This window comes from Sminthopsis crassicaudata, chromosome 6 (assembly GCF_048593235.1).
Source record: "Sminthopsis crassicaudata isolate SCR6 chromosome 6, ASM4859323v1, whole genome shotgun sequence".
Taxonomy (NCBI): Eukaryota; Metazoa; Chordata; class Mammalia; order Dasyuromorphia; family Dasyuridae; genus Sminthopsis; species Sminthopsis crassicaudata.
In genome coordinates this window covers 190,075,921-190,101,029 of record NC_133622.1, presented here as the reverse complement: position 1 = coordinate 190,101,029, position 25,109 = coordinate 190,075,921, and the positions used below count along the sequence as shown (strand labels likewise).

General features: G+C 34.0%; 1 protein-coding gene across 1 annotated transcript in view; it reads left to right on the top strand.

The window, feature by feature from the left end:
• Window positions 1–23,699, top strand: part of TACC3 (transforming acidic coiled-coil containing protein 3) — a 32,442-nt gene extending 8,743 nt beyond the window's left edge. The window contains exons 2-16 of the mRNA XM_074273562.1: window positions 4,295–4,457; window positions 4,645–4,790; window positions 5,537–6,595; window positions 7,293–7,368; window positions 9,200–9,359; window positions 9,709–9,761; window positions 9,945–10,051; window positions 12,259–12,346; window positions 14,123–14,266; window positions 16,021–16,097; window positions 16,189–16,232; window positions 20,990–21,150; window positions 21,901–22,007; window positions 22,135–22,255; window positions 23,413–23,699. Of these exons, the coding sequence (XP_074129663.1) occupies window positions 4,296–4,457; window positions 4,645–4,790; window positions 5,537–6,595; window positions 7,293–7,368; window positions 9,200–9,359; window positions 9,709–9,761; window positions 9,945–10,051; window positions 12,259–12,346; window positions 14,123–14,266; window positions 16,021–16,097; window positions 16,189–16,232; window positions 20,990–21,150; window positions 21,901–22,007; window positions 22,135–22,255; window positions 23,413–23,478 (2,571 nt within the window). The 5' untranslated portion in view covers window position 4,295 and the 3' untranslated portion in view covers window positions 23,479–23,699. The remainder of the gene's footprint in view (window positions 1–4,294; window positions 4,458–4,644; window positions 4,791–5,536; window positions 6,596–7,292; window positions 7,369–9,199; window positions 9,360–9,708; window positions 9,762–9,944; window positions 10,052–12,258; window positions 12,347–14,122; window positions 14,267–16,020; window positions 16,098–16,188; window positions 16,233–20,989; window positions 21,151–21,900; window positions 22,008–22,134; window positions 22,256–23,412) is intronic.
• The last annotated feature ends 1,410 nt before the right edge of the window (window positions 23,700–25,109 follow it).

Below are 25,109 nucleotides of genomic sequence, written 5' to 3'. Positions count from 1 at the left end.
GTAAAAATGATTTTCCCCAATAAAATCAATTTTAACATTGTTTTTAAAACTTTGAATTCTCAATTCTTTCCCTTCTCCCCATTGAGATAGATTATACATGTATAATTATGCAAAACATTTCCATTTTAGTCATGTTGTAAAAGAAAACATAGACCCTCCAAAAAAAAAAAAAAACCCAAAACCAAAACCAACAACTCAAGAAAAATAAAATTTATAAAGTATTGTCAGTCTGTATCAGTTCTTTCTGTGGAGATGGATAGCTTTTTTTATCCTAAGTCCTTTAGAGTTGCATTACATCATTGTATTGCTGAGAAAATAGCTAAATCATTCACAGCTAATCCATTCCACGATATTGCTATTACTTTGTACATAGTGCATTTCAGTTACATGAACTAATGGAGGATTTTCCAAGTTTTTCTGAGAACATCCTACTCATCATTTCTTTTAGCACAATAGTATTCTATCATAACCACATACCACAATTTGTTCAGTCATTCTCCAATTGATGGGCATCCCTTCAATTTTGAATTCTTTACCCCCAATGTGGGAAAACTGGGACACTGTTACATTGTTGGTGGAATTGTGAATACATCCAGCCATTCTGGAGAGCAATTTGGAACTACGCTCAAAAAGTTATCAAACTGTGCATACCCTTTGATCCAGCAGTGTTACTACTGGGCTTATATCCCAAAGAAATACTAAAGAAGGGAAAGGGACCTGTATGTGCCAAAATGTTTGTGGCAGCCCTCTTTGTGGTGGCCAGAAACTGGAAACTGGGTGGATGCCCATCAATTGGAGAATGGCTGAATAAATTGTGGTATATGAATGTTATGTAAGAAATGACCAGCAGGGTGGCTGGTCATTTTCAGAAAGGCTTGGAGAGACTTACATGAACTGATGCTGAGTCATTATATACTTCACCAACAATATTATATGATGATCAATTCTTATGGACATGGCCCTCTTCAACAATGAGATGAATCAAATCAATTCCAATAGAGCAGTAATTAACTGAACCAGTTACACCCAGCGAAAGAACTCTGGGAAATGAATATGAACTACTACATAGAATTCCCAATCCCTCTATTTTTGTCACCCTGCATTTCTGATTTCCTTCACAGGTTAATTGTACATTATTTCAAAGTCCGATTCTTCTTGTGCAGCAAAACAACTGTATGGACATGTATACACATTATTGTATTTAACACATACTTTAACATATTTAACATGTATTGGTCTACCTGCCATCTAGGGGAGGGGTGGGGGGGGGGAAGGAGGAGAAAAATTGGAACAAAAGGTTTTGCAATTGTCAATGCTCAAAAATTACCCATGCATATATCTTGTAAATAAAAAGGTATGATTTAAAAAAAAAAAAAGAAAGAAAAGAAAAAATTCTTCACCCCCAAGAAAGAAGCTGCTATTAATATTTTTTGTGCATATAGGTCCTTTTCCATTTTGTGGTTTATCTCTTTTGGGATACAGACCTAGTAGTGTTATTGCTAAGTCAAAGAGGATACATGGTTTTATAGCTCTTTGGGCATAGTTCCAAATTGTTCTACAGAAGGAATCAGTTCACAACTCCATCAACAGGGGATTAATGTCTCCTTTTTCCCATATCCCTTCTCCTATTTGTCATTTTTCTTTCTGTCCTATTTTGCCAAAGGTATAAAACAGTTGCTCACAATTGTTTTAATTTGTATTTCTTCAATCAGTAATAAGTTAGAGCATTTGCATGGCTATAGATAGGTAGCTTTGATTAGTTTATTTGAAAACTATTTATATCTTTTGATCACTCTAGATCACAATTGGGAATTGTTATTTTTATAAATTTGACTTTGTCTTTTATGTTTGAAAAATGAGGCCTTTATTAGAGAAACTTGCTTCAAAATTATTTTCACAGTTTTGTTAACTGTATTTCCCTCCATCCTATTCCCCTCCCTTTCCTTTATTCTGTTCTTTCTCTCCCTTCACCCTGTCCCTCCTCAGGTGTTTTGCTTCTGACTACCTCTTCTCCCAATCTTCTTTCCCTTGTATTTCTATCCTCCCCACCCTAATAATCCCCTTCCCCTTCCATTTTCTTGTAGAGATTTCTATACCCAAATGAGTGTGTATGTTTTCTTTTTAAGCCAGTTCTGAAAAAAAGTGGTTAATTCACTCTCCCTTCCTTACCCCCTTGTCTTCTCTATTACAAAAGCTTTTTTCTGTGAGACAGTATATCTCATTTTATTTCTCCCTTTCTTTCTCCCAATACATTCTTCACTCATCCCTTAATTTTGTTTTTTAACTATTATCTTTTCATGTTTAACTCACACTTGTATTATGTCTATATATATATATATTCCTAACTGCTATAATAATGGAAAAAGTTCTTATGAGTTATGAGTATCATTTTCCCATGTAGGAATGTAAGAATTTAATCTTACGAAGTTGCTGATGCTTTTCTTGAATCTTGTATTTGAAAATCAGATTTTCTATTCAGCTCTGGTCTTTTCATCAAAAATGCTTGAAAGTCTTCTATTCATTGAATATTCATTTTTTTTCCCTCTGAAGGATTATACTCAATTTTTCTGGATAAGATGATTCTTGGTTCTTATCTAGTTCCTTCCCCCTCTGGAATATTTACATTTCAAGCCTTCTTTCTGATTCTTTAATGTAGAATTGCTAAATCTTGTTTTATCTTGACTGTGGCTCCACAGTATATTTGATTTTTTTTTCTTGTTGCTTACATTATTTTTTCCTTGATCTGCAAATTCTAGAATTTGGGTATAATATTACTGAAATTTTTCATTTTGGGATCTCAGATTCTAGAATATCATAACAATTTTCCTGAAAGATGTCTAGTTCCTTTATTGATCATGGCTTTCAGGTAGGCCAGTAATTTAAAAATAATATCTCTTGGACCTATTCTCAATTTTAATTAATCTTCCTTATAACCATAATAACTTTCTGTGGTTAGGATTTCCCTCCCTGTTGTTTTTTCACTTTTCCAGTTTATTATTTGACTTTTAACTCGTTAAGATAGGGCTCTGCTTCCAGGTGGTAGGGTACACTGTCCCAAGCTTCAGGAGTTTTGTGCAACTGTTTTTAGAGATATTTCTAGGGACCTCTTAAGTTTTCTTAAGGGACCTCTTTCAAGGTGATGTGATCTAAGGAGAGTAGTAACACTCCTGGCCTCTGCTTCAGTGCATGAGTGGCCACAAGCACTTGTTCATTTCACTTTGTATCAGTACATACAAGTCTTTCCAAGTTGTTAGCACAATAATATATCACAACTTGTTTGGCCAGTTCCCAATTGATGGGCACTTAAATACTTGCTGATTAGTGTGTTCCAGGTGCTTAGGATACAAATAAATGAAATAATCCTTATTGGCAGAGAATTTAATTACTAATAGAGATGTCAAGAATATGCATACATATGTTTAGATTAAATATAAGGGGAATAGGATAGGTAATTAGATGGATCAAGAAAGGCTTCAGTTGGAAGGGCACTTTTGAGCTGCATTTTAAAGGAAAGGAGGTATTTTGTGAGGAGAGAGTAGTGTTTGAGATAATGATGTAGGTATGGAATGCAATGGTTGAGGTGTAGTTAAAAGGTTAACTTAACTGGATCTATAATATGCTTGCTTCTCTCTCTCACTTTCTTTCTCTCTGTACATATATACATACATACATATATGTATATATATACATACATATATATATATAAACACTTGGGGGCAAGTGTTAGAGTTTTCAAAACCAAATAAGTGTTTATATTTTATAATGCAGTCAATAGAGAAGCAGCCAGAGGAGTTTAAATAGTGGAGTGATGTTAGAACCTAACAGAGTGATGCAATCAGATCTAATATAATTTGTAGAAACTCTTTTCTCTGAAAATTGGGTCACTTGATTCCTAAGAACTGGGAAATGAGTGTGGCTCTTACATTTCATAGCAGATTTGTTGAGCTCTTCTAAGAAGCTTTGTCATTTTCCTCATACTCTTTGTAGAAGTAATACTTGAAATTTAAAGGCCAAATAGTGCAGTTATGAGTGTAGCTTTGGGCTTCCATGAGTTCTGTGAAGGCATATTTGGATAAACTTTATAGTTCTGCCTTTCTTGACAATAAAGGCTAAAGACATTAATTACTTTACTGTATAACTATATCCAATATAGAATATTACACTATAATGTGAATTACATTAGCAGTCAAATTTGTAATAATCGGCCCTTTCTATTCCTGTTAAGATTATCTAAAAGACCAGCTGTTTCAGTAACTACTCCTTACATTGTTATGTGGATGATTTGCTTTTCCAGAATGAGTCTGCAGATCTTAAATGACGAAAATATTACTGTTGATATAACAGCAGAAACTTGTGACTTCCTGTTTACACCGCCAGAGCTAACAGGAACATTATCATTTTTTCGTACGTCCCAGAAAGAAAATGTGCCACCAAAAAGTATAGCAAAATCTATGAAAGTAAGTGTGTTTTGTTTTTTGTGTTTAAAAACATTATCTTCCATGTTCCTTTTTGGGTTCTACTTTTTTTCTAGTGAGAGAAACAGGAATAATGCTTAACACTATTGTTGAAGGCCTTAAATTATTTAAGATGTAACTGTCTCTGTGTTCTTTTCTCTTTCTCTCCCTTTCATTTCTATACACAAAGGTAACTTTTCAAACTCCTTTGCGGGATCCACAGACAAATAGAATTTTAAGCCCAACCATGACAAATAAATTTGAGAACTCTTTTACTCTGGATGATTATACAGATGATTTAAAGGATGCTCATCCTCCTGCATCAAGAAATGAAAAGTAAGTTTTGGACAAGTCATAGTGATCTAATTTCAAATTCTCATGGCTAGATAGAGGGAGTAATGGAGCTGGGGTGGCAACTTATTTCTGATTGCAACATCATATTTTGATCGGCTATTGATAGATGCGATTGGTATACTATGACCTATTACAATTGATTCAGTTTCAAAATTCATAACAGAAGCTATGTGCTAATAAAAATATTTCGGGGGAAATGAAGGGAACCTTCAATTTTTCTCTGCAGATTACATTTCTGCATTGCTCTGCTAACAATTTCATTGTCTTATTTTATAGTTGTATAAATTATTCTCAAAGAATAATTTCAGTTTCATATCCCCACTTGTATCCCTTTTCTTACCTACCTAACTGCTGCCCTTGGCATACTCATATAAATATGCTTTCTTTCAAATCTTATTTCTTTTGCTGATAATCTGAATCTGTTAACTAGCTTTAAGGAAGCTTCAAAGGTGGATAAGATGGAGATTAAACATAGAACTATTTGAATGTCTGATTTTAAAAACAGCAGTAAATGAAATCATTATCTAGTCTGGTACATCTCATTATCTGTAGTGGGTGACATTCCCCATAAATATTATTTCTCAGTACCATTGTACTATAGGTTAAATCTCTATGCCAAATGCATATTTGGGCAATATATATTCAGTATATTTATGAATAATTTCTTTCAAATGAATTAAAATTAATTTGAAGCTTTGTCACTTTTATTTAAATTTTTTTTTTGAAAGAAATCAGGTAACCAAAGGAGTTGATAGGAAAACAATGAATGAAACTTCTCAAAGACAAGAAACAAATCCTGCCCCTTATCCAGATCTGCTGCCAGTGAAAAACAGTGGCTCCTACAATATTGACTTGGATAGTCTGATGGATTTTGACCCATTTGTAAACTCATCCCAGATTTCGAGATCTCCAGTAGTAACCACTGACTCTGAACTTGTCTTAGAAGAAATTAAGTGTTTCTCATTGGATGAAACTTACTCATTTATTTCTGAAGACTTTAAAGAATCCTCAGGAATAAAATCTAGAAGCCCTGAAAAAATTTCAGAGAAAAGTTGTGGCAGTGTAAAATCTGCTTCATTAACTGACAAAAACACTGAGGAAAAAAATGGAGGAGTATTAGCCTTAGAGGAAGAGTCTGATGGCAGTGTGGTAACCCAGAATCTTATGAATGGAGTTGTTTCCAATAAAGAAGAACAGAAGTTATCTTTGGATTCGGGACAGTCTGAAGAACCAGTTTCTAATACAGCTGATGATATCCAGCCTGCCAGTGTATCAACACATTTGCTAGCTTGTAACTCTGACTTTGTCAGCAATGATGAAAAAAAGACAATCCATTCTGAATTATCAGATCTTCCCCTTGTAGAAGAGAAGCCTGTACATGTGGTTGAGCCTTTGAAATGCCAGCCTGTAAAACTAGAATTTGATTTTTCTGATAACATTACTGTCAAGCCACCACCAAGAAAATTAGGAAAAGGTCCTGGAATTAAATCTCTTTCTAAGAAACCTTCTGTAACCCAGGAGAAAGTGACAAAAAACCTGGCAAAGGATAGCAAATGTCAGGATAAAGAAAATGTGGACCCTCTTCCAAAGGGATCTTATAATTTAGATTGGGACAAGCTTGATGATCCAAATTTTAACCCATTTGGAAAAAAATCTAAGCCTTCTCCTCATCATCAGAAATCTAGTAATGAAAGCACTGAACTTCAAGAGAATCACTCAGCACAGAGTGACAGCCTTCCTAGTGAGCAGAATGGTATGACTGCTATTGATGACATACCCAAAAGTCAGTAAGTAAAGTTCCTTAATGGGGAGGCTGTTTACTATATTATTAGAATCTTGGAATTTCATTGAGAAGTATTTATTTATTTATTTATACTAAAATTTTGTTTGCAGTTTATAAACTTCATTTACTATGTTAATCAGATTCTGAACACTTCATTTCCCTTCCAAAAGTCTCAAGTTAAATTTATTATTGAGAGTTAAAAATTAACTATTGAGGGAGGAAAAAAATCTGGACAGATTTTGACATTCTCATTATTTTACTTTGCAGATTGCAACCATTAGAATCAAGTATGCTTTTTTTTTTAACATGGATTTTATAGAAGATTTACTTCTAATTAGTAACCTATTATGAATAAATGTTGGGCCCACTATATTTCTAATATTGCCAACATTTCAGAGTATGAATATAGACTCATTATACTGCTTTTATTTTGCCACAATATATTTTCTATGGTCTAATCAAAGATACTCATGCACCAGAAGTCTAGTAAGAGAGGTGACATGATAGTTTTTTTTTTTTTTTAAACACATACATTTATAACTTTCATCATTTCTGTCAAAGCTAATTCTCTCTTTGTCCTTGAGTATCCAACGTAGATTGTTACAAATGTCATCAAACTTTTACTAAGATATTCTAGGCTAATATGATAAATTTCAAATCTCTGTTGGCTCTTCATTTTAAACTTCTTTTATTGCTTTCAGGCAGGTTCTTACACCTGTTGCTGCTGCTGAATCTATACTTCCAATAAGAACAGAAACTTTGATAACTGGGGATCAGGTATGGTATATTTCATCATAGCAAGGTAGAGAGACTATAAAGGATGTTCTCCACACTGTGTTCTTAGTTGGGAGTATTGGAGATGATTTCTTTGGTCTAGGGGATATTTTTATTGACAAGTAGAGGCAGATGCTTTCCAAAAATGATACTATATAGTATAATTATATAGAGGATAATATGTATGTGCATTTATATGTAATGCAGTCTTTGTTTAGATGTAGAATATTTCATACAGATGCATATATATGTTTCTAAGTAATGTTCATACTATGCTTCTGTGGATTCTCATGACTCCTTTGCCTCCAACCTCTCCCAAGTATTGTTTATATTTGTGTGTATATATATATATATATTTATATATATATATATATATATATATATATATTTATATATATATTTATATATATATTTATATATATATTTATGTATTTATATAGCATTATCATCTTGGTAGAATGTTCAGAATCAGCATTCTGATCATCAAGAATTTTATTTCTATTTTTTAAACCAATTGAAAAATAATTTTTCTGTACTGTTCTTTCTTTCTCTCTTTTTTTATGAAATGAAAACTTTTTTAAAAATGTGTGAACAGATACCAAAAATTGTCTAAAGTTACTGTTTTGTGAATCCTTAAAAGAGCTTAAATATTTTTTGTAGGATTAGTGGATGTTGTATAATCTATCCTTTTTTTATTTAATAACATCTTTACTTATACTGTTGTCTCAGTATAAACCATAGACTTTCGTTATCATACTTACAAATTAGTAACAATCTAAAGAAAGACATTTGATTCTAAGCTTATGGAGGTATTTTAAAATTTAACTTTTAACAGTTATCCAGCAAGTTGTGTTCTACTCATGTCACTTTCTCTAAGTCAGGCAGCAAGAACCTTTACTTAAATCTGGGGTAGCTCCAAACAAAAAGTGCTTTTTGTTGCTTTCCTTACTAATAAGTATTCAAAATTTTATTTGTAATATACCTCCCCCCCCAACTTAGTCTTATGTTTTCAATTACTTTTCTCCTATGGTACTCTCTATGCTTACTACTGTGGAGGAAAATATTTAGAACAAATTTAAGCCATAATTAGTAGGCATTTAAAGCACTTAATTCATTCTAAGAACTTTACTAGGAATTGAAGATTTAAAATTAAAAACAAAGTATCCCATGACATGGAAGAATTTGTGAAAGAAGGAAAGCGTGTGTGCATGCGTGTGTGTGTGTGTAAAAGATATTTTGGTAGAGATCAGGAAAGTCCTCAAGGAGGAAGTTTCTGAATTAAAAATTCAGGGAAACTGGATGTGCTTGTGTCTGGGCCTGAAGGGCTGCCTGTGTAAGCTACAGGTAGGAAATGGAATTTGGGATGTTGGAAGACTATCAAACAGGCCAGCTTATATGAACCACAGAATCCAGTGTTTAATTACAAGAGCTGCTTTCCCTCCCAATTTTATCTATCTTTTAAAGAAGTTTTGAGAATTAATGCCTGATAGGAAAGAATGTGAATCTTTTATATCATGGCATCCCAGATGTTTTGTGAGATTTTTGTTTGGGAAAGGGAAGACCATCTTCCCAGAGCTTTCAATACATAGGATCTTTACTTGTTGAAAATAAGAATCATTCCATTTTTTGGTATGTGTATCTTCTGTATCTAAAATTTAGTAGGCCTTTGGTAAATGTTGATAGATTAACCATGCAAATTGTTCTTACAAAGTAATAAGCATTGTAGAAGACCTTCATTTAATGTTAAGTTACTGTTTAAGTCTTTAGAAAGAATACATGGTTGTCATATATTTGATTCTGCTGGACCAAGATATCACTCTAAAACTATTTTTAGGAGATAAAGGAAAATTCTCCAGATTCTCCAGTTCATACAAGCAGTCAAGTTAGTCCAGCATTAACCACTGGTTCTGAACTGCACCAGAAGGATGAATTGGACACAAATGTCAAGGGAGAAACTGCTATATCTGAAGAGGACTTCAGGTCTCCTTCACAAGGTAAATGGCATTCTTGGAAACATTTAATTCTGCCTGTTCTAATATATTTGCTTATATGTCAGCCATATTTTGCATACTAGTATACTAGTCTCTTAGGTTTCATTTACTAATGCAATTTCTAAAGATCTTTACCTAAAGATTTTAGTTGTGGGAGAATTTAATTGATAACGTATGTATGACTAGTATAATGGACATTTGTCAGTAAGTTTTCTTTTAAATTGAGAATTAAATTTTACAATGTGTTTGAAATTTATTTGATGTTGTGAATGTTGGTAGAGGTTGGGGCAAAGGGAAATTCTGTAAGTTTGATGTCATTTGAAATGCTTTATTGGTGAATTTTATTCTTCAGTTTTAGGTACGGGTATAGAAATCGACTATTTGGAACAATTTGGAACTTCTTCAGTAAGCATATAATTTTATTTTAAAAATTTTAAAAATTGAAATCTGATAGAATTTAAATGCGTAATTTGATGTACAGATATTTTTATTTTTGATTACAAGAACTTAAATCAAAAGCAAATTTTGAGATGTTTGAATTGTGTGCCACACTTTAATTTGGGGGGTCTTTTCTTTTTTTCTCCTCAGTTCAAGGAATCTGCCTTGAGGAAACAGTCCTTATATCTTAAATTTGACCCACTACTGAAAGAGAGTCCTAATAAACTAGCTCCTGTAAATATTGAAATAACAAATGGGTGAGATAGTTTTTTTTTTTTTTCCCTCTTCTTTTGGATATAATTTAGTTTATTTCAATAAACTCATGCTTACTGTGGCCAAGATACTATTAGCACATGTTGAAGATTATTGCCACAACTAGAAATTTTTTCCATTGGGAGGGGGTGGGGGAGTGGGGACAGTTGTGGGGACTATGGTGAGACACAGAAGACAGCATGAATACATGTAGGTATGCCTGTACCTGGGCTGGAGACTCCTTCTTCAGGCTTGAGGAGCTTGGAGGGGGTGGGCTGGAGAGGAAGGGAGCCAGCTGACAGTGTTTCCTACTAATTAGAGTTCTTCTAGATCTATGAAGGCAAAAATCATTAATTTGATAAGAAAATTTAGATAATATTGTCAAGCATTTTATGATGTTTAGGACTTGAAATCTTCCTTTAAAATCTTATTTAGGCACAGTGTTTTGATTTGTATTCAGCTCTGATCTTTTTATCAGAAATAAATGAAATTCACCTGTTTCATTGAATGTCCATCTTTTTCCCTGAAAGATAATGCTAGGTTTTACTAGATAGTTGATTTTTGGCAGCAGTTCAAGTTCCTTTGTCTTTTGGAATATCAAATTCCATGCCTTCGATCCTTTAAAGTGGAAGTTGCTAGGTCCTGGATAATCCTGATTGTGGCTTCTAGATATTTGAATTGTTTTCTTCTGACCTCTCACAATATTTTCTCCTTTATTTGGTAATTTTTGAAATTTAGCTATGATTTTTCATTTTGGGGTTCCTTTCAAGGATGAATTCAGGAAGTCCAGTAATTCTTAGATTATCTCTCCTAAATCTATTTTCCAGGTTAATTGTTTTTCCAATGAGGTATTTTATATTTTCTTTGATTTAAAAAAAAAAAAATTTTTTTTGTTTGACTGATTCTTGAAGTCTCATTGAGTCATTCACTTCCATTTGCTGAATTCTAGTTTTTAGTGAATTATTTTCTTAAGTTAGCTTTTTGAATTTTCATTTGCATTTGGCCACTTGAACTTTTAAATGAGGTGTTTTGTTCATTGCATTTTTTCCCCTACAGATTCTGTTTTTCAGTGAATTAGTTTCTTTTTCATATCTATTTTCATATCTGTTTTGCTTTTTCCATTTCATCAAATCTATTTTTTAAGGAGTTTTCTTCAGATAATTTGTTTTTCCTTTTCCAAACTTTCTTGAAAAGTTCTCATTTCCTTTCCCCATTTTTCTTCTAATTCTCTTTTAAGATCCTTTTTGAATTCTTCCAAGAGAGCTTTGTGAGATAGAGTCCAACTCATATCACTCTCTGGGGCATCATCTGGAGATGATTTACCTTTAGGATCCTTAGGGTTTGAGGGTCTGTTCTTTTCTTTCTTCATAAAAGCTATCTGGTCAGAGTTCTTTTTGCTTTTTTGCTTTTTTTTTTTTTTAAAGGTTGAGGTCTGTTCTTAGGGCAAAAGGATGGCAGCTGCTTTGGTTGCCCTGAGGCTGGTGTTACTGACTTAACTTATGTTGCTGGGTAGGTGTGACCAGGTGCCTTATTTTTCTGGAGTTCAGAGGCTCACTATTTGCCTTTTGTATTTGCTTTGGATGTTTCACAGCTAATCTGATCTACTGGCTTGTAACCAGCACACAATAGCCTAAGAGCCTCCTAGTAGATTTCCCAGTAAGTGGACACCACAACACCCTTGTTCCCTGCTTTGGGTCTGCACTCTGCCATCTCCTACTGCCCAATTGAAACAGACCTTTTCTGAAGTTCTTCCAAAATATCTTCTGTTGGAAATTTGTTACACTCCAAATATTTGTGGGTTCTGTTACTCCAGAACCAGTTTAGAGGTTTGATTTGAGGGACACTAGAAGGAGCTCAGATAAAGACATGTCTCTTCCATCTTGACTTTACCCCTCCCCAGTGTTTTGATTTGGAGGGTGTTCCATGATCATAGCAGGCATTTGAGTTTTTGGAGGCCCTCCCCCTCTTTTGGACCTACAATCTCCCATAGATACAATATTACTATAAGGGTTTTAATTTTCTTTCATCCAGAGCAACTTTTAAAATCCTAACTCATAGAGTTGTAGGCTATAGTGGTGGAAGGAGGACCTGCCCAGATAACATCAATGGTTTATTTGAGAATGTGAAATAGTGCCAGTTTTATGAGCATTGGTACCCTAATTAGAAGTGAATTTTTAAATCTAAAAAAAAAAAATTCCTTTTTTTTCTAAAGCCTTCTGGACTCAGGAAAACAATCTCAGAAAAATCAACATGATGCAAAACTTGATGAATTTGACTTCTTAGGAACATTTGATATTCCTGTAAGTAATTGCTTATCCTTAAACAAACAAAAAAATTGAGAACTGAATTCCACCACTAGTTAATTGTTGATTTGTCTTGGGGTTTTTTTTGGTAGGGGGAGGAAAGAGAGAGAATTCAGGGAAGGAAGAATATCTGTTGGGACAAGATCTCTGGGTCTCTTCCCTCTTATTTAAAATGAGACATTTTAACTAGATCTTTGGCATTGACAGTAATATTTTTAAAGAGGAGGAAAAACTATTCTGGTTGAAGGTTACTTTTAATTACTAAAAAACAATAAAAATGTGTGAATTAGACATGTCAAGAAAGCCAGATTGCTATCTAGGGATTTTTTTTTTTTTTTTTTTTTTTTTTTTTTGTGGGTCAAAGTATAATATTTTCACCTGTTTGATTTTTCTTTTCCATGGTTTTGTCTCCCTTTTAGTCTGATTTTTCTTTTCTTTCTTTTTTTTTTTTTTTTTTTTTTTTAATTGAAAACAAAGTCACTTTATTATAAAATTTTTTGGACAGTATATATGCATGATTAATTTTTTTTAATAACATTATCCCTTGTAATCATTTTTCCAAATTATCCCCTCCCTCCCTCTACTCCCTCCCCTAGATGACAGGCAATCCCATACATTTTACATGTGTTACAGTATAACTATCTAGGGATATTTTTAATAAATTATTTTCGCGGAGCTGCTAGGTGGCGCAGTGGATAGAGTACCAGCCTTGAATTCAGGAGGACTAGAGTTCAAATCTGGTCTCAGACACTTAACACTTCCTAGCTGTGTGATGCTGGGCAAGTCACTTAACCCCAGCCTAAAAAAAAAAAAAAAAAAAAATCATTTTCAGGAATACTTTTCAAAAATAATCTACTAGTGTGTAATACCACTCCTCTATCACCATATGAAGTACTGGTAAGCAATAAAATTCTCTTCTTAGAATGCATTGTCCAGTCTCCTGTGACAGTTTAGTATCATAAAAACAACACTGGAAATGGAACCCAGAATATCAGGTTTGGATTTCAGGTCTGCTTCTTAATAACTTTGGCCATGGGCAATTCATTATATTCACTTTGCATGTAAAATGAGGGAATTTGATTAGTTCTCTGAAGTTCTTTCTAGCTTCTATTCCTGGATTCCTAATTTGGCAGATTCTGCTCTAGAACCTATATTAGAGGCCCATCATGTCCTTATTATTGAATTTCTCTTCAGTGAAGGTGTTTTGCGATCTGGCAATCTTATTTTATTTCTTATTTTATTCTTGTTTTGAGTAACATTAGAGACTTATAAAGGATTATGACTTTTTTCTTAGCACTTTTACTACATAAGTAAAACTTCTGCAGTCTTTTTTTTTTTTTTAGTAATTGTGGAAGTTTAGGGACTATGAGAGTTGAAGGAAAAAAGGAATGAAATATAGTTTAAATTAAGTTTGGGTTTGGTTGATAAGGAGGACAGTCCTCTCCTGTAGTGGATGAATAAAAGAGAGCTCACTTTGACCCCAGTTCTTTGTTTTGTGGATTAAGGGATTAAGTTTTGCTTTGAACTCCAAAGTTGGAAGGATTTTTCCTCCTGTGAAGAATTGTTTTTGTATCTTGAAGTACAAATTTCAGGTCAAAGCAAATAGACTTTAATTTTCAAGTGACAATTGAGAAATATTTTTTTAAAAAATAGTCTTGTCTAGTCTCTGACAATATAAGATGAATAGATGAGAAGATGAGTGTCCCATGTGGTTTTTGTTCATTTAGTTCCCTCGATTTCTTATTTGTGTTATTCATCATTATTTTCTCATAGGTAATAGGACTTCCTGATGGACCTGAGTGTATGGGTGTTCCTGTGACAACCACAGATTTGCCTGTTTCTGTCGATGCTATTATAGATGTATTGAAGTATAGCCAGAAAGACATGGATGTAGCTGTAGAAAAACTCAAAGAAGAAGTAAGATGAAATGAGTTTTGAAGACTCTAGTATTTTTTTTAAGATTCTAGTATTTTTTTTCTAGATATGAAAAATAGTTTTAACTCTTCCTAACTTTTGGTTGTGTGACTAAGGAATTAAATTGATAACAAACGTGTTGGAATCTGAATTGTTTATTTATTAGTTTCATATTTTTTACTTAAAAATGATGTTTCTTCCTTTAGCTAGCTTTTTTATAGGTTGAATGTTCTTAGTTTAAGAACAAAAAGATATTTTTTGAAATATATTTATTTGAGGATAACTGGGAGATGAGATTAGGGAAAGATTATGAGATTTAAAACACTTCATAACAAGGAAAATTAATATTGAAAAAATCTCACAGCCTTAGGTTTATTTTACATTTTATAGACTTCTTTTTCTAAGTCAAAAGTATCTGATTGTATCAGTGCCTTTGAATAGAATGAATGAAAAAGCATTAAATTTTTTTTTTGAAAACATTTTTAGCCTTTTTTAGAAAAATATTTTGAATTTTGAACAAAAAGCATTAACCTCTATTCTTTAGGTTTGCTTTGCTTTCTCAAATATGATGATCAAAAGGCTGAAATAATCAATTCTTTCTTCCGCCTAACTTCGTGCACTACTATAAAGTCTCCAGCTTAGTTTAATTAGTTTTTTATTTATACATCTTTGAACTTTTGAAAAGTACAAAATAGGGGGCAGCTAGGTGGTGCAGTGGATAGAGCACCAGCCTTGAATTCAGGAGGAATCAAATCTGGTCTGAGACACTTAACACTTCCTAGCTATGTGACCCTGGGCAAGTCACTTAACCCCAGCCTCAGGGTGGGGGGGGGAATACAAAATAGTGAAAGAATAATTATGTCACATATCATTGTCATGTAATGAAAGTTTTATCTGAATGTATATTTTTAAAAAAGAATGTTAGTTCTATTGGTCAACAAAATAAAGTAATTAGTATCCATATCCAGTTGTGTGAATTAAATGTACAACCTGTAAGTTATCTTTGACCTCTTCTCCCTTCCTCTATTTCATTTAGTTACCACTGTTGTTTTAGTATCATGTCTTCATTCTCTCTTCCAGAGTTACTATTTTTATTCCCTGACTAATTATAATGTCTTCCTTACAGTGCTTCCTTTTTCTGCTACTTCTTCCTCTAATTTATCTCTACTGCTGCCAGAATTATCGTTTCTATACCTAAATTTGGTTATGTGACATTTCTTTGTTCAAAAATTTTATGTTCCCTCCAGAGCAGACTTGAGACTAGTAATTGTTCATAATTTTTGGCATTGGCAGCCCATTACTTTTATATTCACTTCCTGTGATTCTTCATTTGAAAAAAAAAAAAAAAGCTTTTTGATTTATTTCTAGAAAAACTTTTTGCATTCTCTTTCATACCAAACTATTCATTGTAATAAAAACAAAACAATCCTATACAGAATGCATGACATTTGGTCTTAATGTTACCATATCTCTTTGCCTTGAGGAAAGAGAGAGATGTTGCATTCATTATTTATTCCCTGAAACCAAAATGATTTTTCATTTACTTAGAGTTTAGATTTTTTTAATTGATCTTATTTGATCAGCTATCTAATTTAATTGATCAATGAAAAGGTTTTCAGTTTTTCAGATTTAAGTTTACATTGTTATTTTTCCTTCATATATTCTAATTGAAATACTCTGCTTAGAATAAGGTCTGTACTATAAAGTTCATTGAAATCTTACTTTTGTAATTTACATGTGTGTATGTATATATATAGGTTAAAGAAAAACAAATGAAAATTCAAGAATTGGAAGACAAATATGCAAAATTCCATGTGGAATATTTAGATATGGGGTATGTATCTATTAAGACTCTCCTTTTAAATACCCATAAAGTGTTCTCTCATGATCTCTCATTCATTTTTTTCTTCTTTATAATCCTATAGGAAAATTGTAGAAGAATATGAAGGGATAATAACTCAATTGATGGGTAAGTCAATGTAGCATAAACTTTGAAATAAAGAATCATTAGATTTGGAGCCTGATAAAGACCTTAGCTTTTGTATAGTCTTCTTACATATAAGACAAGGGATCTAAAAGCCCAGTAGCACACAGGTGGATCTAAAGAAGGTATAGAAAGCTAATAGGTGTTTGTCTGATGCAGTCCAAGAGTAAAAGAATCACATCTGCCAAGACATTAGTGTTTCCTTTTATAGTAATAATTAAATATGAGTGCAGTGTGGTGGAATGGATAGGGGCTGACTATGGAGGCAGAAGTATCTGGGTTTAGTTGCTGTTCCTGCCATGTATGACAGTGGCAGCCCAAGCAAGTCCTCTAGCCTTAGAGCCTCAGGCACTTAAAAAGGGTGATTCCCAACACTAGGAACAATCACTACAGAGTTCAGGTGCATGGAATGGAATGTTATTCCCCTCCTGGGCTTTTCTCCTCTCAGAGGAGTGGACTTTCTTCATCACAAGGCCATCCTGCCTTCAGCTTCCATGCTTACCTCCTTTAATTTTAAACTAATTGCTATCAGGGCTCTTTAAATTTCCTTTCCTTGAGCAAATTTTCTATCTGAGATGATATTTTTTAGGGAACAAGGTGGGTATGCTGCGGTTTGTAAAAGACAGAAAATTCTCCAGTTTCCTGGAAGAAAAGCGTGAGTGGCTTTGATCATTAGAAATGGGAGGTTGGACTTTGTTCAAGAGACTTAAAGGAGCCAGAGAGGAAGAAGTCAAAAAATTACCTGTGTTGCATGTATCGGTCCTTTTTCAGTAGTGCTGAGATGGAGTGTTATATTCTGGATACATGGATTTCATGAGAAAGCTGACCAGTGTGAGTGTTTGTGGGTGGGGAAGGGCAACTAATTTGGCATCATTGAGAGAGAACCATGGAAAATTGGAATTAAACCCTAAAAAGAGATGGCTCTGGTGTAGTGGGTGGCACTGAATAGTTAGAAGTACACTTGGATATTGGCTGTGGATTCTGGATATCCTGTGTGACATTGGGCAAGGCAGCCTACAACTTTAGGCCTTGGTTACTCTGTAAAATAAGGAGGTTGGATTCCTTAATTGCTAAGGTCCCCTCTAGCTCCAAATCTTAAGCTCTTTAAGAAAAATTTTTAGGGCTAAGCTTCTCTGATAATTATCTTTGGGCTGTTGAATGTCAAGAGTTTGCTAAGTACTTTTATCACAAGGAGAAATGAAATTAATTGTTCCATTCTTGGACTGCTCCCATGATGGAAAAAAGCAAAAAAATCTTGAAGGTTTTATGTTTTTGAATCCAACTTCTATAAGTTCATTATCATTAGCAAATTATTTTTTCTGTTCCAGGCTTTTTGAAGAAGGGTATTAGGAGGTTTGCCTCCAAAACTCCAAAACAAGCTATAAACAGCTACCTTCCCTCTTTACTTTTCACAAAGGCATGCTACTTATCTGTTCTGGAGAAAGTGAATTGTGTTTTCTCTTGCTGTAGGTGAGGGCTGGAACTTTTTTTTTTTTTTTTTTTTTTAATCTATTCAAACAACAAAAAGTATACTTTTTGTTTTCTCTAGAGAGTTGTTTTTTTTAGCTATTTGTGAAACTAGAGGTTAGGGAAACATAGTGAGTTAACTTTACCTTGTTCCTTTTCTAGGATGTTAATGGATTCTTTGTTCTTTTTCTAGGATGTTAATGGAGTCTTCTGTTTTTTGAGCTAGCTATCCTTCCCCCATTCTGTTGGCTTTAGTTATTTTATATAACTTTTATATAACTAAAAAGACCTTATCAAGACCTATTTTAGTTAAAGGTATCTGGAGCGACTTATTTTTAACCTTTTGTAATCTAAATACAAATCTTTTATGGGAAGATTTGGATGATGGATTGTATTTTATATCAATTTCTAGATCATCCATTGATGAGAACCCATTTCCACTGAAGATCAAAATTTTTTTATTTATTTTGTTTTGAAAAAATACCTTAATTGATATGTTAAGCTAAAATTAATAGGCTTAAAAAAAATTTTGTGATTATATACCTTGGTGACAGAAAGTTAGCACTTCTATTCCTGGTTTCTTTTGTAGTATCTGTAGACTATTGTCTTATCAACTGTAGGTTCTCTTTGGGTTCTCAAATGATCTCATTTCTTTTTCAGTGTTTTCTAGACTTTCATTTAATGTGCTTGAATTCCTAAACTTGCACAATCATTTGTTTTTCCAGAACTGTTTGGATTATTCTTTCATTTTATTTCTGTTGTCTATTGATCTGTGGTTGGTTTTGTTGAATTGATATGTGTAATTTTCCTAGGTATTTGGACCTTAGTTATAGTTGAGCCATTTGCCTAATGGTTATTTCTTTTTCTTTTCTTTTTTTTTTTTTTTTTAATATCTTTGGATCTTTAGATTCATCGATTTAAAAGTTGTCAATTCCCACCCCCTCATTTTACAGATGAGGAATTTGAGACCCAGAGAAAGTCATGATTTTTCAGGGTCACATGGCTGCTAATTGTTTGAGGATATACTTTAACCCAGGTTTTCCTGAATCCAAGTCTAGTAGTGATCTGTTCACTATACCATGACATCTCAATTATCTTAGCATATTTTTTAACTTTTAAGTTTTGTTTTTTTTTTAACTTCTATTTATGTTTCAACTTGAATTTTTAGAAAGATATGAGTTCTTTACTGGGTTGCAAGTTCTATATTGAATTTTCTATTTTTGTTGTTGTTGTTGTTGTTGTTCAAGCATAAATACAATGAGTAGTCCCCAAGATGTGGGCTGTATTTGCTTGACCAGATGTGAGATTTTGGCCTGGGTAAGAGGCAGAAGAAGGTGCTTTGTTTTATCCTTGTGATCTGGTTGGAAAGGAAAAGAAATGTTAATATTCCCTCTGTTTCTTAGAGAATCAGAGACAGCAATTTTCAGGGCTCTAGGAGGAAGGGTACCTTAATCCTTGGTGCGTATCTTATCTTCTACCATAGCGTCAGCTGTGCTATAGGCCAATACTGTTAGGAGATTTCTACCCTTCCTCCTTTAACTCCATTAGTCACCTGATAGGTGGGTGCAGTGTGAGTTCTGATGTTCCCAGCCTTTGATGGTAGACCGTTTGGGGTCAAAGAATTGCAGAACTCCCTGAGCCTTAGGATAGAAGCAATCCCTTTGTTTTCATTTGATGGCTTTTGGAGGCAGCAGACCGTCTCTCCAATGGAATCATATCTCACCTGGTAGGATGCTTCTTGGACTAGCACTGGATTTTGAAGTCATAGACTTTAATTATGGCTCTTATTATTTTAACTTCTTAATTGCAACTGTTAAACTTATCTGGAAAGTGGTGATCATTCTTTTATTAGGACTATTTTTTAGTCAGCAGTCTAGTCTAACCTCTTATAATTAGATATAATATTGTTTTCATATCTGTGTCTTCTAATTTTCTTGCTTTTACATTACTTCCAAACAGTGGTCTGATTGTACAGAGCCGAGTCTGAATGACTTCTACATCAGTAGCCAATTGTGTCCTATTGAGATACTAAGTTAACTTCATTTGTTTGGTAACATTTGTTATTTTCCCATTCCAGTGCTTTCTGACTTATTAAAGAAAGTATTCCTGGGTTTTTTTACTGAAGCTTTTTGTGATTCCTAAGCCTTTGGACTTTTACATTTTTTTATTCTAGATTTCATTTTTTCAATATTTTCTACCACTTGTGCCCTTCTTTACATTGAATTGACAGAGTATTAACATATATGTTGACTTGGTCTGAAGGATCTTGTGAGATTCACGAAGCCTGGAGTCAGGATTCAAAATTGTCTTCAGACATTTAGCAGCTGTGTGACTGAGCAAGTTACTTCTATTTGTCTCAGTTTCCTCATCTGTAAAGTGAAGATAACAATAGCACTTTCCTCCCAGACAGATCTGATGAGAATCCAATGAGATATTATTTGTAAAGTGTTTAGCACAATGCCTGGCATAGAATAGGTGCTATATAAATGTGAGGTATTATTCTATGTAGAATCTCTGTACCTCATTAATTGAATAGAGATTGGCACATAATCTCTAATATTTTCTGCATGTGTTCATCATGAACATTGAAAGACATAATGATAACACTCTCAAATGGTGTTTCTTGTTGCTTTTGGACATAAGGTGAACTTAACTCCTTCATTTACCTCTTGAAGGAAATTCTTTGTCATCCTTCCATTTACTTAGCCATAATTTCCTTTTGTCTTCTGCTTTGATTATAGAAAGAAAGTTAATATGGTTCAGTTTTCCTAATAGTGTATAGACTCATTGGATAAATTAAGTATGTGTGAATTATCTTAAACACTTTGGAAGTGGGGCTGCATTGAGAATTGTGTATTTGTGTGTGTGTGTGTATGTGGGTGGCCATGATCAGAAAAGCATCAATTTATGGCCAGTCTGCTCCTTATAAACACTACCATGTGGAGCTGGGCCTGCCTCAGCAGGTACAATGTTTTTCCGACAACCCTATATGTGGGGAGCTATGTGGAGCTCTGGCACCTTGGTAGAATCTTTCAGAGCTTGTGCTCTGAGGGCATAAGCTTTGGGAATCAAGTGTCCCTTCTATAGCCCAGTGACATCAGAGTACATTTGGAAGAAATATATCATGTCACAACCTTTCTTTTATGATTATTTTAATGTGACTATGTTTCAGTTTATTAACTTTTCGGATTTATGATGAAACTATTCATAATGAACTTTTCAGTGAAATAACTTATTTGACTTCAGATAAGATGATCAGTGTTTATATTCCATAGCGGATGCTCAGAAGCAGAAAGAAGTTACAAAAGCTGAAGTCCAGAAGATTTTGTCAGAAAAACAGCAAATTACAGCAGACCTGAATTCCATGGAAAAATCTTTTTCTGATCTCTTCAAACGACTAGAAAAACAGAAGGAAGTTTTAGAAGGATATCAAAAGGTGCGGCTAACCTAAAATATAATAAATGTAGAATTTTATGCTTATTGATCTTTAGAAAGCTAGTAGATTGTGTTGTAATTGATCCACCTCATTCTATTTTTAGCCTCATAATTCTTGGTTTATTTAAAATGAGACAACCCTAGGATTGATCTCTGGGATGGCATAATCCTGAAGCAGATTGGTGAGACTAGCAGAAATTTTTCCCTAAATCATTGAACCATGACTCTAGGCTTTTCCCTTTAGTAAAGACATACTACCTTTCATAATATATGGAGTTCAAATATTTGATTTAAGTAAAAAGTTATTTTATATATTTTTTACATTTATAGGTTATCCATTAGTAGAAAGCTTATTCCTTATACCTACTCCATTCTGATGGGAAGAAGAGAAGGCATGTTAGCAAGGCCATCTTCTGCCATGCCCTGGAGTTGCACAGAAGTGAAGTCACTTTCTGAACAACTGGAACAGTTCTGAGGGGCTGGCAGCTCCCCAAAAGATGAAGCTGGTGGTAGGATGCCCTGCTCCTACACAGCCTTTCCTTTTTGGTTTTTATGTTTTATCTTTCCTTTTCCCTTGACAGGCAGAGGCCCCAAATCATTGCTTTTTGAAATTGTTCCTTCCCTGTTCTGACACAAGTATTCACATCTCCTGTCAGTGTGGTTTCCCCTCTTCCCATGGAGGTATAGGATTACGTTTAGGCACATGAACTTCACCGTATAAAGTGGCCCATGAAGTTTGTGTTCCCTCTAGAATGAAGAAGCCTTGAAGAAATGTGTTGAAGATTATCTGCTGAGAATTGAAAAGGAAGAGAGAAGGTATAAAGCGCTCAAGGCTCATGCGGAAGAGAAATTAAACTTGTAAGTGGCTTTTTATTTGGAATGGGGGGACCTAGTGGTTTGTCTGAGGTGCTTCTGCTCAGCTGAAGACTGAGAGCCTGGATCCTTAGGTCACCTACACAACTGAACTTTTCTTGTTATTCCATAGAGCGAATGAAGAGATTGCCCAGGTTCGGAGCAAAGCTAAAGCCGAGACTCTAGCTTTACAAGCAAATTTACGAAAGGAACAGATGAGAGTTCAGTCACTAGAGAAAAGCCTGGAACAAAAAGTAAGCTCACCTCAGATATGACCTGTGCTTTGAGAATCAGATGCTTGTGTGGAGTTGAAATTGCAGCCTATTTAGAAAGCTGAGAATTGGGCTGGTTGAAGTAGCCTTCTCAGGGATGGGGGATGTGCACGGCAGGTAGGACTTTGTCTCTTCCCTCTGTATGAGGGCCTGCCACAAAGTAAGCACCCAATCAGAGTTTGTAGAATTGGAGAGTGGGGTTGGGCAGAGTTTAGGAAATGACCTAGAAGGGTGTTGAGGTCTTCAGTTCAGCAAGTTTTTATGAAACAACTACTGTGTTTGGTTTGCTGTGCTAAGTCCTTCTTCCCCCTCCCCCCCTCCCTCCCCACAATTGGAATTACCCAGGTCACACATCTAGGAAATGTTAAGTGTCTGAGGTCAGATTTGATCTCCGGACCTCTGACTTGAGGGCTGGTGCTCTATCCACCTAACTGCCTCCCTCTTCCCCCTCTCCCCTCCCCCCTGCCCCTGCTAAGATACCCAAGCCAACAACAAAAAAATATTTCTTGGTTTTAAGGACAACTTTTGCCTATTTTGGCAGAACTCCTTATCATACCTGTAGGAATAATTTTTTTTGGTTAGATTAGGGGTAGGAAAAGAAACTGACCAAGGAAGCCATATAAAGTGTCACAAAATGAAGATGTAGTTGAGGCTGAGAGGACAGTCCTTAAGCATTTTCAGGCTGTCTTGGAGCAGAGGACTAGGAGAGCTACCACAAGGAGTAGGATTTACTGCCAGATTTTAGCTTAATGTATCTTTACATAAAAGGAGACTGTCCATCCTGGAGATGGGTGAGAGAAGGAAGACTGGCCACATGTGGGGTTGTGGTTGTGAGGGAAGCTCAGGCTTGTACACATGGAAGGATCTGGTATTACCATAGCAGATTGTCCTTTGAGTTTTTGAGATGCAGTTTCGAGCATGGGTTTCATCTCTTACAAATGTTTTGTTCCCAGATGTCCTGTGTGTTTATTCATTAACCTCACTTCAATCTTTTTCTTTTTTTGGATGTATTTTATGGAATAGCTGTCTAATACTTGAGTGTAAAGACTATTGTTAAATTGTGTTATGATTACATTCAAATCATAAAAAACAATTAGTAAATATATGCTTTAATTTTATTTATTTTTCTTCCTTTATAGACTAAAGAAAATGATGAATTAACCAAAATCTGTGATGACCTGATTTCAAAGATGGAGAAGATCTAACTTCAGAATTTTGAATAGTTCTACTTTTTGTTCACTCTAACTTGTCCTTGTTTCAGTGTTGTCAGTTTTGTATATGTAATGTTTGGTTGTCACGTGCACTTTCTTAACTTTCTTAACTTCTGTTTTTCCATGTTACAGATATACTAAAGTGTATTTTTTTTTAACTTAGTAAATTGATCTGTTTTTTAAAATGTGCTTAAATAAAGTTAATAATCCTGCAAGCTGTACTTTGTTTTTTATTTAGAAATTAGGGTTTTCTAACTTCATTCAGCAGTCAACAAGGTTTACATAAAAAGCTAAATCTCTTAGAGGTTTATAATCTTTCCAGATAATTTTTTATTCCTTAGTCAAAGTATTACAGATTTCACTCACATCTTTCAAGAATAGGGGACATCTAGAGGGTAATTAAAAGAACTATAATAACTTCTCACTTTTTTTCTTTTAAAATATTTTAGAATAAAATACTTCAAAAATTGTTTAAAATAGGGCAGCTAGTTGGTACAGTAGATAGAGCACCAGTCCTGAAGTCAGGAGGTGAGTTCAAATTTGACCTCAAGCACCTTAATTCTTCCTAGCTGTGTGACCCTGTGCAAGTCAATTAATCCTAATTGCCTCAGCAAAAAAAAAAAAAAAAAAATTAAATTTTTATTTTTTGTTATAAAGTCTGTCATTTCTGAATATACTTCCTTTCCTTTCTTTATCTCACAAACTGTTTCTTGTACAAAAAAATTTTTTTAAATAGAAAAGGCAGATTTCTTTTTCTTTTTTGATCAATTCTTCTCTAGAGCCAACTTTGATCATTTTGATATATCTTTCTTTTTGGTAAAATTTTATACTAAAGTATAAAATGAGAAGAGAAAAAAAATTATCATATCCACAGCAGATCAGAAGAAAATTCAATATAAAATAAATTTCCATTTCAAGAAAACCTATATAATAGCTCTTATACATTGTTCTAAAACTTCTGCAACTTTTTTCTTTCCTGTTTTTTTTTTTTTTTTTTTTTTTTCTGTATATTTTTTCCTTTATTTCTCCCCTCTAATCCCCCTATCCTTCCCCTCACGGTTACAATGGAGCATGGAGACACACAAATACACATATGCTTATTTCCTTCTATCAAATCTCTTGAGGTGGATGAGCATCTTCATAAGTCTGTCTTCTCATATTTTTCTGAATCAACCTGCTCATCATTTCCCCCACTGCAGAAATTCCTTTCTGGATTAAAACAGCATCTTTTTTCATTGGATCTTTGAGATTAATTTGGGTATTTATAATAGAATGACTTGGTTGTTCTTATTATTTATAAGTTATTAAAACAATAATGCTGTTACTATACAGAATATTCTCTTGGTTCTGCTCATTTTGTTATTTTCTGGAGTTTTCTTCATACTTTTCTAAAATCACTGAGCTTATTTCTTAGAGTAATATTCCATCATCAATATATACCCCAATTTGTCTGGCCATTTCCTAATTGATGATCTTCCCTGAAATTTCCATTTTGGGGGCAACTATAGAGTTGCTATCAATATTTTAGAACATGTACATTCTTTTCCATTTTCCCTAATCCTCTTGAGAAATAGATCTGATAGAGGTATTGCTGAGTCAAAGGCATAGACAGTTTAATAACTTTT